Genomic DNA, 12590 nt, shown 5'->3' with positions numbered 1-12590 from the left:
TGCTGGTTCCCTCTCCCAGCACTGGGAGCTTACTGTGGGTTTAGCACCAGGCCCGTGGGGACAGCTCCCAGTCCCAGTCCTTACTACTCAGATGACAGTCAGCCAGAAGGGGAAGACCTGCAATTTCAATGTGGGCACCTCCTCCCCCAGAACCCACTCCTCACCCAGACTGTGCTTCCACAAGTGTGCAGCCCCCTTGTTAGTCCCTGTCACCTTCCTCCCCTTCAAAGTTGACCTGACCCCTGTTCCACATGTGTCTGAAGACACTGTTACATCTTTACTGAGTGGATTGGAGACAAGTGCATTAACCTAAGAATGACCCCAGCAGTGTGAATTTCAGGCCATGGGGATGAAATCCTTCAAATCGCTGGGTTGTTTAGTGGCCTCCTAAACAACACAACCCAGACACAGCCTCCTTCCCCTATTAAATACGACTGGTCCTGGTTCCTCCCTCTGATCAGGATTCCGGAACATTCTACCCTCTGAGTTGCAGGGAAGAACTGCAGAGGCTGAGCAGCTGTCCAAGACTGGCATTCTCTGGTCCCTAGAGACCTAATATTGTCCATGGCTGTCCCCACAGCATCCCTTTCTCTCCAACACTCCTGTGCTCCAGAGCATCAGCATTGGTGGCCAGGACAAAATGCCAATCAGAAACAGAGAGACGTCTAGAACCAACAGACCAGCAAGAGAGTGGGTGGGCTCCAGAGGAGAAGTGGGTGGGCTCTGGAGGGAAATCGCATTTCTGCTTGTACACCACCTGAGAATAAGTTAATGGGCTGATGAAGAAAAGTCAATTCACGCTCAAACAACTCTGGGGCCTTCCTAGTTATGCTCTGGGGGCAAAGTTAGAACAATCTCATCAAAATGCCAGAGAAAAGGAGGAATAGAATTGAGCACAAAATCTCTAACCATAAAGAAAAAGATGGATAACTTTGATTACAGTAGAATTGTTTTAAAAAGAAAGAAAGAAAAGAGAAAGAAATTAAAAAGGCAAGCAACACATTAGCAGATTTTAAAAGACATAGCACTCACACAGGATTTATATCCATGATATATGAGGGTTCTTCAAAAAGTCCGTGGAAAAATAAAATTAAAAGATAATACAATTTTTTCCACAAACTTTTTGAAGACTCCTTATATAAAGAACTCTTACAACTCAATACAACAAAGATAAACAACCCAGCAAAAACATGGACAAACGACATGAATGGACATTTTATGAAGAGGGAACACAAGCAAGTCCACAGATGCCCGACGCTCAGCTCTACTCGCTGTCAGGAAGCGTGAGTTAAGACCATTACAAGATACCATGATGCCACATCACACCATTAGTAGGGTGTCTGATAACCCTAAGTACAGGTGAGACTGTGGCCCAGTGGGAACCCACGCACTGGTTGGCCTGTGAATTGGTGCAATCCTTTGGAAAACCATTTGACATTATCTTGTAAAGCTGATTTTTCACACACTCTAAGACCCAACGATTGTGCAGGTGAGTCTATATCCTGAGAAACTTACACAGGTACACCAGGTGACATGTTACAAGAATAGTGGCACAGCACTATTCAAAATAATTTTGCAAAACAGGAAAAAATGCCGACAGACCAGAAAAATTGATTATGGTACATTCACACGGGAATATTATAAAGCAGTGAAAATGGATGAGATATAGCTACCTGCAACAACATGCATCAATCTTTGAAACATAATGACTAAAAAATCAAGTCTTGGGACTACATATAGTAGATGCTGTTTTAACAACGCTCATAAACAAAGCAATACTAAACTAAACCATATATTATTTATGGATGCACAAGTACGGGAAAAACTAATTTTTTTTTTAAAAAAAGCAAAATAATGATAAACACAAAATTTAAATTACAGGCCTCCTCGGAGGGGAGGAAGAGAGACGGGCAAGGGAAAGCCTGCCCTGGAAGACACGGGGTCCCTCACAATGTTCTAGACCTTTAGTTGGGCAGCGGAAGCGTGGGAGGGTGTTTTATTCTTCTGCTTTGCAACTTAATTTACATGTTTTTGGATATACCAAATATTACATAATAAATATTAATAAATACAGGAGGAAAAATCTAACGTTGTTCTACATCCCACAGATATAGTGGTTAAAATAAACCCAGAATGGGCTGGCCGGTTAGCTCAGTTGTTTAGAGCGTGGTGCTGATAACACCAAGGTCCAGGGTTTGATCCCTGTACCAGCCAGTCGCCAAATAAATAAATAAATAAATAAATAAGCCCAGTCATACACACCACACACACTCCTACCCCCCTCCCTCGACACCCCACACTCTCAGCCTTTAGCCCCATCCCCCACCCCCAGCACCCTGGGGAGCCTCTAATCACCTGTCTTCCATCTCCAATAGTATCGGTGGGACCCTGGAAAGCGCATCATTAGGAACAGGGTAGGCATCACCTCCCCACCCCACCACCCTCCGGGTCTTACTGGTCCCCAGCCCCCAAAATAGATTCAGGAAGGAGTCTAATTCCAAAAGAGAAATGCCAAGTCTACCCTGAGCCCACCAGGAAGGCAGGCAGAGGGGACCCCATCTGCATGATGTGTCTCAGTCCCACAGGACAGTATTTGTCAGACCCCGAGCAAAAAACAGCAGGGCCCCTGTGGGCACAGAGATGGAGACTGGGACCCCATTTGAACAGCACTATGCAGATACACTCCCTTGGCGCACCCTAAACATGAACAGGGTGTTCACAAGGAGGAAGTAGGAGGCAGGCTGAGCAGGCAGAGGAGGAAATCGGGGAATGCTAATATCATACAGAACACCAGGAAGCCTCCCCGGGTGTGTGAGTCGTGGGACCTGCAGGTGGAGCAAAGGCTCCAGAGGGATGGGTTCCCCTTCCTCCCTCCCCACCCTCAGTGCAGCGCTAAGTGCCTCTCCCCAACACTCACCTCTGCAGCTCCTTCAGGGAGACTGTGACCCGCAGACCGTGGCCCAGGACGTAGAGGGCAGCCAGGATATCGGCCCACTGCACCATCTCCCCCAGAGGCCCGCCCTTCAGCACCCGCGGGCTGAACACGTCTCCAGACTCCTCCGTCAGGAAGCCGATGTGGACCAGGATCTGGGTCAACAGGACACAGAGGGTCAATATGGGGCACCCATGACCCTCAGTCCTGTCCCTCTCTCCCCCACCCCCGGCCACCAGCCTGGACAACAGTCAGCAGCAGACACCGTCTCCAGGCTGGGCCTGCTTTCTGGCACCAGAGTGACAGTGCCGGGCGTTGGGGATACAGGTGAATAAGACAGTCACGTGCCTGCCCTTGTGGTGCTCACGTTCCAGATGGAAGAGGTAGACAACAGTAAAAACAGACAAGAGATAATTGCATGAAATGATAAGGAGTCTGAAAGAAATAAACAGGGCGATATGAGAGAGTCATGTAAATATCTATTGTATGGATGATGAATGGATGGATGGATGATGGATGGATGATGGATGGATGATGGATGGATGATGGATGGATGATGGACGGATGGATGGATGGATGATGGATGGATGGATGGATGATGGATGGATGGATGAGCCAACGAGCCTCCCCAGGATAGGCTACATTATTCCCCTGCCTGACAAATATAAGATGCCCACAGAATGCAGGACCCCTTGGGAAGCTTCTTATTCTGCTCCAACCTTGAAAAGGGCCATGGGCCATCTGCCCTGACTCTGTCATCTCTCCTACCCCTCTCCCCTCTGGATCAAATTGAAAGAAATTCAATACAACTTTTTTGAGGGTATACCCCGTGCCTACTTGGAAACCACAGGGCCCAGAGCACATAAGCTAAGCTCTCTGAGCTCCAATCCCTGAACATGCAGAGATTAACATACCTGCTTCTGGTCCCTCCAGATGCCCCCGAGCTTCTGCTCCAGGCGCTGGGCAGCCAGTGCCCACTGGGCCGTGAGCCGCTTGGTCCGCTTCTTCATGAAGATCAGGGACTCCTTCCCACTGCCCATCAGCTCCATGAGGTGGGACAGGTTGCTCCGGAAAACTGCCTGGAGGGGAGTTCAGAACTCAGATCTCTTAGCTGCCAGACCCCCAGCTGTACTACCACCATCCCACACTGCCCTGGGGACAGGGGCTGTCACCCTTCCATGAGCCTAGGGTCTGCTCCAACTTCTCTTGACCTTTCTAAGGGGCCCACCAGCCCCCGAAGTCAAGAATCCTGGCTCTCAAACCCCAACACTCACCCCCCAGCCAAGGTGGTCAAGTGTCTGGCACACAGACAGCCCTCAGTAAATGACAGCTCTTACTATTATTATTCCAGGCCATTAAGGGGGAACCCCCAGGGCCCCTACCTGCCCCTCAAGGCAGCCTAGCTTTTCAGCGTCCCACAGCAGGTGGGAAAGGCATGGTCAGGCCAGCCTCCCATGTGTCCAGCAGGGTGGGTGGGACCTGCTGCCCACCTGGCAGAGCTAGCCTGCCTCATCCACCCAGGGCGGAGGCTTCCTCCCGCTGGCCCGCCCACCAGCCCCTCTCTGGCTCACCTGCCTCCCAGGCCTACCTGCACTCTGGGGAGGGCCTTGGGGGCTATCTGGGCAGCCGTCTGGTTCCTCCAGGGCAGCGGGGGGCAGAACCACTCGACCTCACTGAGGTAGATGAGGAAGGAGCACTCGGTGCCGTCCACCCCAAAGAAGGCGTAGCAGGGGTCAGAGGTCCAGCGGGCACGCATCCACTGCAGAGAGGGCCAGGCCTGGGCAGGGAGCCAGTGCCAGCCCCACGCACCCTTGGCCAGCTCTCCCTGCATGAATATCTACAGCAACCCTGAGGACCCCCAGGACAGGGCCTGTGAGACCCACCCTCAAGATGCATCGAGGGACAGAGCAGAGACTGACCCAGGAAGCAGCTTCCAGAGGGCAAGGGCTGGAGCCAGTGCAGGACCCACCCGCAGTGATCCCCACATGGTCACTAAGGTAAGGGTCTGCAGCACCACCGTGCACCCCTTAGGGGATTCAGAGCAGTGACGAGCTGGCTTTATGCCTGTGGACTGGCTCCCTGCACAGACAGACTTTGTGCAGCCAGAGGTGGGCCCTTGGGTGGGTTGGGAGGGGCTCTCGGTCCAGCTGTTGGCTGGGCTGGGAGGAACAGGTACAGAGCAATTGAGGCCCATTTCTTTTCTGAGTGTTTTGGGAATCAGGCTGCTGGGGAGGGGGGGGCACATGCATCTTTAATAGTTCATTTGCTGACTCACCTTGGAGAATTTGGGTTGGTGGGCTGGGTAGATGGGCCAAGCAGAGAAATATTTCCCTGTGCTGGCCTCTGACCGCTAGTGCCTGGGTCAGGGTCCAGGGGCTGGGCAGAGAGGCCCTCACTAGCGGATATCCCACCAGGAGCAGAATCCTGGAGCTAGTCTGGGCACAGCCCCCGGAGGAGTCACCTCTCCCGGCCACCTTCCATTCCCAGCCCGACCCTCAGCCCCAGGCCTCACCTCCACCTTCCCTGAGCAGTCAGGGAACTTGGGGTCATTGGGCGCCTCACACTGTTCCCGCTGGCCTTCAGACACTGTAGGGAGAAGTCAACTTGCTAGGGACCTGTGTCCAGGGAGGAGCCCAGGGAACGGAAAGAGGCAGGAGGAGCGGACTGGTCTGAGTGGGGGTAAAGCAGCGGCCCACACTCCCTCTGCCTGAGTCTTCTCACCAGAAAGGGGTCCCCAGGCCTGGGCTACCCTCCTCCACACCCCCAGCCTCCTCCAGAGGAGCTGGTGTGAACAGCTGGGGACAGCTCCCTGGACAGGCTGACTTCATGCCCCGACATAGATGTACCCCAGCTTTTTCTGAGAAGGGCAGAGAAAAGTCTTGCAGCCCCCAGCTGGCTGCTCCCCACATCAAGGGGAATGAAGTGACCATCCAGCAATGCTTCCCCAGGTGGCCTCCCTCTCAGAACTGTCTGTCTCAGTGGCTGAGACTCCAGGGACCTCCTCTGTCCTCAGCACCCTCACTCCAGGTCACGGTGGGTGAACCCCAAATCCCCCTGCCAAAAGCCTGAAGTGAGGCCCCAAAGAGCCAGGCGAGCTGCTGTTGGGGCCCCAACCCAGGTGTCCCGCCTTCCCAAGGCTCCACCCAGGACCTGGTGCATTGGCTTCCTGAGGGACTGAGGGCCCTGGGGCTCGAAGCATCCCCACCCACCCGACACCCACCCTTGCTGTGCAGGAGCAGGCTGTGGCGCAGGATCTGGTCCACTTTCACAGCGATGTCGGAGACATTCTGGGCAATAGCCTGGATCCGCTCCATGAGACCAGCCCCAGGGGGTAACCTAGTGGGGAGAAGCCAGAGGTGAGCCACAGCACCTGCCTGGGTGACCCTCCTGGGAGGCCTTGGCCAGTAAGTCCAGGAAGCAAAGGCAGCAGGATCTGCAGTGCTCCAGGCCCCAAACTCCACCCTTGCCCCGAAGTGGACTGAACAGCAGCAAGGGAGAAAACCAGCAGGGAGGTGGGGCTGGCTGCCCGCCCCTGCCCAATGCACACCCGTTATACACAGATGGGAAAGCCCCTGTCTGCACTTGCTGTGTGTCTGCACATGTGTCCGTGTCTGCACGCGTGCCCACATCTGCACGTGCCAGGTGTGTTTGCACGTGTGCTGTGTGGGTGTCCAAGGGCGTTGCCTGGGGTTGAAGCAGGCAGAGCAATTCCATTCAAGAACCTGGGCAGGATCCATCTGGGGACCCCCAGGTAACAGAGGCCTTCTTCCCAGGCATGGCCACGGCCAAGTTAGTCCTCTATTTCCTCCCAAGGGGCTGTGTCATGCCAAAATAAATTCCACCCACGGCAGCCTGGGGACTTGCCAACTATTAAAACTCTAGTAAATTATCATTGGCTTCCCGAGAATGAACCTTCCCAGGATCTGAAGTGAGTTTACTACCACCACCATCACGGCTCCTCACCTCACCATCAATCCTGGTGTTGCTTTTATTTTTGGAGAATTTATTTCCTTCTGTTGATTACCACCCAACTCTCAGGGAAATTTATTAGACATCCTACATGGTATTTATCACATTGCAAAACTTCTATTGAGATAGATCCTACTCTGCTGGCAGATCTCGGTGCAAGCACAGTCCTCAGGGGGCCTTTCTCCAGAAAGTTCTTGCCTTTCTTTAACATATTAATTCCATTTCCTTTGATTCTCACCTCACCCTCTGGCTTTGCAGGCCCAGTTTAAGCTCCTTTTATCCCTATACAAGGTACAAGTCTTTATTGCTGTGCATAATGAGGATTATATGAAGGATTTTTCCAACTCAGGCTCCTTTCGGGTCTGCAAACCCCACTTCCCCTCCTCTTTTGGGCTGGGTGACCCACCCACCAGAGAAGGCACAGTGGTGACCCTTGGTGGCCACCAGCCCTCTGAGGCCACCTTCCCATCCCACTTCCACCTCCTCAGTGGCCCCATCCACAGAGGGTGACTAGAGAGGGAGACAGGCAGGGGCAAGCAGACATACAGGCGGGGGGGATGAGCCCCCACATACACACGTGCACATGCACACACACACGTGCACATGCACACACACGTACACACATGCATAATCCAGTCCCTCCTCTCCCTCTGTAGTTTGGCGCCCTAATGCCAACTTTGGCAAAAACAAACAAAAAACTCAGTGAAAAATGTCATAGCTTTTGCATTTGTTTCCTAGGGCTGCTATAGTAAATGACCACAAACTGCGTGGCTTAACACAACACAAATTTATCCTTTCAAAGTTCTGAAGGCTGCGAGTCAGAAATCGAGGTGCTGGCATGTCTGGTTCCTTCTGGAGGCTCTGAGAGAGAATCCTTCCTTGTACTTCTCTCCTAGCTTCTGGTAGCACCAGGAAAACCTCGATGTTCCCTGGCTTACAGCAGCATCACCCCACTCTCTGCCTCCAACTTCACAGGGCCTTCTCCCCTGTGTGTGTCTGTGTCCAAATCTCTTCTTCTTATGAGGACATCAGCCATTGAACTAGAGCCCACCCTAATCCAATATAACTTCATTTTAATTTGATTATATCTGCAAAGACCCTGTATCCAAATAAGGTCACATTCACAAGTACTAGGGGTTGGGACTTCAGTATATCTTTTTGGAGGACACAATTCAACCTGCCACAGCTTACTATGAGATTACAAATAAGATTGAGAAAAGACTTAAAAGACGAGTGCTTTTTTTGCTCAAAAAGTCCTCAAGAAGGAGGAAGGAGGAATATTTCTCACTGGTCTGCAAGTCGTCAAGGTTCAATTCACAGTGATTTACCAGCAGAAGAGATGAAGCTCAGCTTCTTGTGAGCTGTGTGACCCTGAGAAAGTCACTTAGCCTCTCTGTGCTGAGCTGTGTGACCCTGGGAAAGTCACTTAGCCTCTCTGTGCTAAGATGGAGACAGTAATCGTAGCCACCTCATCATGTTGTTATAAGGACTGAAAAAGCGCAGAACAGCATTAGAAGGACTAAAACACACAGAACAGTGGTGCCAGCATGAAATCGGCACAATTTGTGCTAGCAATCGTCACCGTTACTGATTTGATTATCATTGAAGCTGCCGCAAAAGGGGTTTGGATTAGACCAGGGCGTCTCTTAGGTGTCCCCGCTAAGGAGGTTTTGCAGACATTTTTCCCCGACTCGCCCTCTCCATGAAATGTGAGCACCACACATACGTGGTGTATGTGCTTATGCATGACAGCCCTGTGAGGGGACACAAACCAGTGCAATGTCTAAGGTTGTTTCGCCCCTCAGAAACCAATGCCCACCCTCTCGGGGGTGACACAGGCCCACTGAGAATGCTTGGCTTACATTGAGAGGGAATGTGCTGATTTCACATCCGCACGGCTCTGAAATAAGTTCCCAGTGAAAACTGCGGAACTGCTCTCCACACCAATCTATGGGGGCTGGGTGGACACTCCATGACAGAGATGACTATGGAGATGACCGAAGGCTGGGAAACCTCCACTGCTGCTGGTCAGCGCTAGTGGTCAGCAAGGGCAGCCAGGACAGGGCTCTGGGGCCCCTGTCACGACAGGAGGTGCTCAGGTGGGGAAGGAGCGGGTGCCTGTTGTAAACTAACCAGAGACTCCAGGGTACAAACAACCCACTTCAGGGACCAGCCGGGGGTGGGCAGTGTCTTGCCAGGTCACCGAAGACTTTGGAACAGAACCCACCCCATTTCAACCCTGCCTGAAGGCATCACAGCTTCTCTCCATCCACCCTGCAGGAAGGAGCCAGATCACTTCTCTGAGCCCCCCATGTCAACAGGCATGGTTGTGAGTGGCCAGCCTGAAACCCCAAAGCAGGTCGTGAGTCCTCAAGGACAGACCTTGGCTCTCTCATGCAGAGCTTGCTGGTGCCCAGCATGGAACACATGCCCAGGGGCCCCATCACTATAGGTTGAATCCTGCCCGCCCCCGTTCATGTCCACCCAGAACTTCAGAATGTGATCTTATATGGAAATACAGTGTTTGCTGATGTAATTAGTTAAGATGAGTTCATACTGGATTAGGCTAGCCCTAAATCCAATGATCAGGGTCCTTATAAGAAGGCCATGGAAAGACACACAGGGACAAAGGCCATGTGGAGTGGAGGCAGAGACTGGAGTGATGCGTCTACAAGTCAAAGGGAGCCATGGATTGCCGGCAGCCACCAGGAGCCGGAGAAAACAAGGCAGGGTCCTCCCCTAGGGCCTTTGAAAGGAGCGCAGCGCTGCTGACACCTTGATTTCAGACTTCCTGCCTCCCAACTGCAAGGGAAAAAATTCTTGCAGTTTTAAGCCACCTGGTTTGTGGCCATTTTTTACAGCAACCCTACAAAACTAATATAATCGCCATCTGCAGACTTGAGGGAAAACAATTTTCAATCCATCACAAAGAGAGAGTCCAGGTTCTCCTCGCTACCATAGGAAGTTTTCACCAACCGTGTCCTTGCTGAGGCCAAGATCAATTCTGCTGCTGCTTTCATGGGAGATGAAGAAATCAGGGGATGCCCTTGATTTTCAGTGACTTTCTGAGTGAAGGCCTTGGAGTCAGAGGTCCTGGATTCAAATCCTGACTCCACTTCACAGTTGCGTGACCTTGGACAGGTTACCTAACCTCTCCAAACTTAGGTTTTAGCTCCTATAGTAGGTGAGTGACAGAGTTATTGTGAGCATTAGACATGAGGCTGAATGTAAAGTGCTCAGCATACAGTAGGTGCTCAGTAAATGCTAGATATGCTTTTGCTGCCTCTTTAGAACAGGCATCCCCTTCCCGAGAGGAAGTATCATAAGCCCAACTACAGAGCAAAGCACTTTACATTTTGGGGGATTCAGCAATTTTCCTACTTATCGAAGTGTTTTTGCATGAAACATGTCGCTAGCACGGGCTTTAAATAGTACAGACGGCATCTGTCTGATCTAACAAGTTCAACTTGTTCAGAACAGAATCAGTTGGCATCACTGTTATCACACTGGACTTCGCATTTGCACAGCACTTTCTCTTTCAAATAATATATGATGAGGCTTCTCTCCTTGAGAAGCTTTTCTAAAAATGATCATACACGTAGGTGTCACGAGGCCTCAAACCACAGCAGATCTACGACCTGGCAAATGCCGAGGGGGAAAAGAAAGAAGGGATGGAAAAGAGGGGATGGATGGGGGGATGGTGTACAGCTGCCTCCAGATGACAGGGCCGGCCCAGGGGACTCAGAGCCTCGATGCTGTGACCAGGGGGTCATTGGCACCAGGGCCGGAATGCAGTATCAAGGCTCACAGTGCTTTAAGGGGACATGAAAATGTTTGAATTTATGTTAAAATCAGGAGGTAAAAAACCTTGTAGATCAAAGAAAATGCTTTAATAGGTAATGTTAACATATTCATCTTTATACCAATGTTGTCATAAAATATAACTTTTGCTATAGGTTGAATTGTGTCCCCTGACCCCCAGTACCTCAGAATGTGACTTTTTTTGAAAATAGGGTCATTGTAGATTAATTAGTGAAGTTAATATGAGGTCGTACCAGAGTATGGTGGGTCCCTAATCCAATGTGACTGGTGTTCCCATAAAAAAGGGAAATTTGGACACAGAGACACGCACACAGGGAGGACACCACCTGAAGACTGGAGTGATGCTGCCATAAGCCAAGGAACTACCAGAAGCCAGGAGAGAGGCCTGGAGCAGACCCTCGTCTAGCACCTTCAGAGGGAGCCGGGCCTGTCCACACCTTGATCTCAGACTTCTGCACTCCAGAACCACAAGACAGTCAATTTCTGTCATTTACGCCATTCAGTTTGTGGTACTTTTTTCCAGCAGCCCTAGGAAACTAATATAATTTAAAATCTGTTTTATGGAGGAAAGACCCCTGAAGTCATAATGCTGGCTAGGGAGGCAGGGCTTTTCCTAGACGGTTAGGAGGACTTGAGAAAAACACTCCACTAATGTTAATGATAATGAAATAGCCAACAGGTATTGAGCACACTTGCCAAGCTCTTTATGTACATTATCTCATACAATGCTCATGACAACATCATGTTTCCTTTTAGTGCCCTCATTGTACAGATGAAGAAACCAAGACACAGCAAGGTTGAGTAATTTGCTTAGGGTCACACAGCTATTAAGTGAGAAAATTAGGTTCCAACCAAGCAGTCTGCTTCCAAAGCATGCCCAGCCCAGCCCAGGAAGCTGCTGAAATGGGTCACTTTGGCTGCAGAGAGAGAAGATGCTTCTGGGAGAGGCCAGGGAGCCAGGACTCCCTGAGAGTGCATGGACACACATGTGGTGCATAGAGGCCGTTACACAGGGCCTCCAGTCCTTTGTCCTCAGGAAGGGAAGCAGCGTGCAGCCACGAGTAGGACATTGGATTCAATAAATCAGAAAAGACTGCCCTGAGACACACCTGGGTTGCTTGAAGAAAATCCATTTCCTGTCTCTTACACCCAGGGCAGGTGGTGCCAATAAGCCGGCTTTGAGACAGGCTGGAATGGCACTATCTCACCTAGAAGGGGTCCATGCATGACCCCACTTCCCCAGGGTCTAGGAAGTGACATCCTTGGGGGTGGGACTCTTGGGGCCATTTCTACTGGGATAACAGCTAACACCCCCCTGGCAGGTGGCAAAGGCTGAAAATGCTCGGGCAGGAGTTTCCCTGGCAACAAGCACCCTAACCCTGCAGGGCCCTCCACCAGGATACAAACCTGGAATTCTGTCTGCCCAGGCAGGCGGAGCACAGGGACCATGTCTGGGCCTCACTCCCACCATCAAACGCACCCCCATCTTCCTCCAACTGGTGCAAGTACCAAGAGCCCTTTCATCCTCCTACTTGCAGTATATTTTCATGTCTTCCTTTTATATCTTTGGTACGTACATCTTAAAAGAGGAAGGTTGTTAACCCAGAGGAGCCTGAACTGGTAGGCTTCCAACAGAGCTGCATAAACATGAGCAGTGAAGACCAACCCATGTCGGGGAGAGGCGGGGCGGGCAGTGGACGTTGGTGCTGGAGATCTCAGAAGAGATGTCGCAGGAGGAAGTCCCCCCGCCCACATGCCTTCCACACAGTCACTGTGAGCCCACTCAGTGCCAGGCTCCACTCTGGGCACAGGGGATACACAGGTGGACCAAACCCAGGCCCAGCCTCCAGGATGCCCTGAGAGGGGT

General features: G+C 51.4%; 1 protein-coding gene across 2 annotated transcripts in view; it reads right to left on the bottom strand.

The window, feature by feature from the left end:
* Positions 1-12590, bottom strand: part of MGAT5B (alpha-1,6-mannosylglycoprotein 6-beta-N-acetylglucosaminyltransferase B) — a 71845-nt gene that overhangs the window by 35975 nt on the left and 23280 nt on the right. For both annotated transcript variants that reach the window (XM_063081207.1, XM_063081208.1), the window contains exons 4-8: positions 6153-6268; positions 5445-5518; positions 4521-4691; positions 3847-4011; positions 2918-3087 (exon numbers count right to left, since the gene is read on the bottom strand). In XM_063081207.1, coding sequence (XP_062937277.1) covers positions 2918-3087; positions 3847-4011; positions 4521-4691; positions 5445-5518; positions 6153-6268 — 696 coding nt within the window. The remainder of the gene's footprint in view (positions 1-2917; positions 3088-3846; positions 4012-4520; positions 4692-5444; positions 5519-6152; positions 6269-12590) is intronic.

This window comes from Cynocephalus volans, chromosome 16, assembly GCF_027409185.1.
Source record: "Cynocephalus volans isolate mCynVol1 chromosome 16, mCynVol1.pri, whole genome shotgun sequence".
NCBI classification, from domain to species: Eukaryota; Metazoa; Chordata; class Mammalia; order Dermoptera; family Cynocephalidae; genus Cynocephalus; species Cynocephalus volans.
The sequence above is the reverse complement of the archived record's forward strand: the minus strand, read 5'-3'. Positions and strand labels throughout refer to the sequence as shown.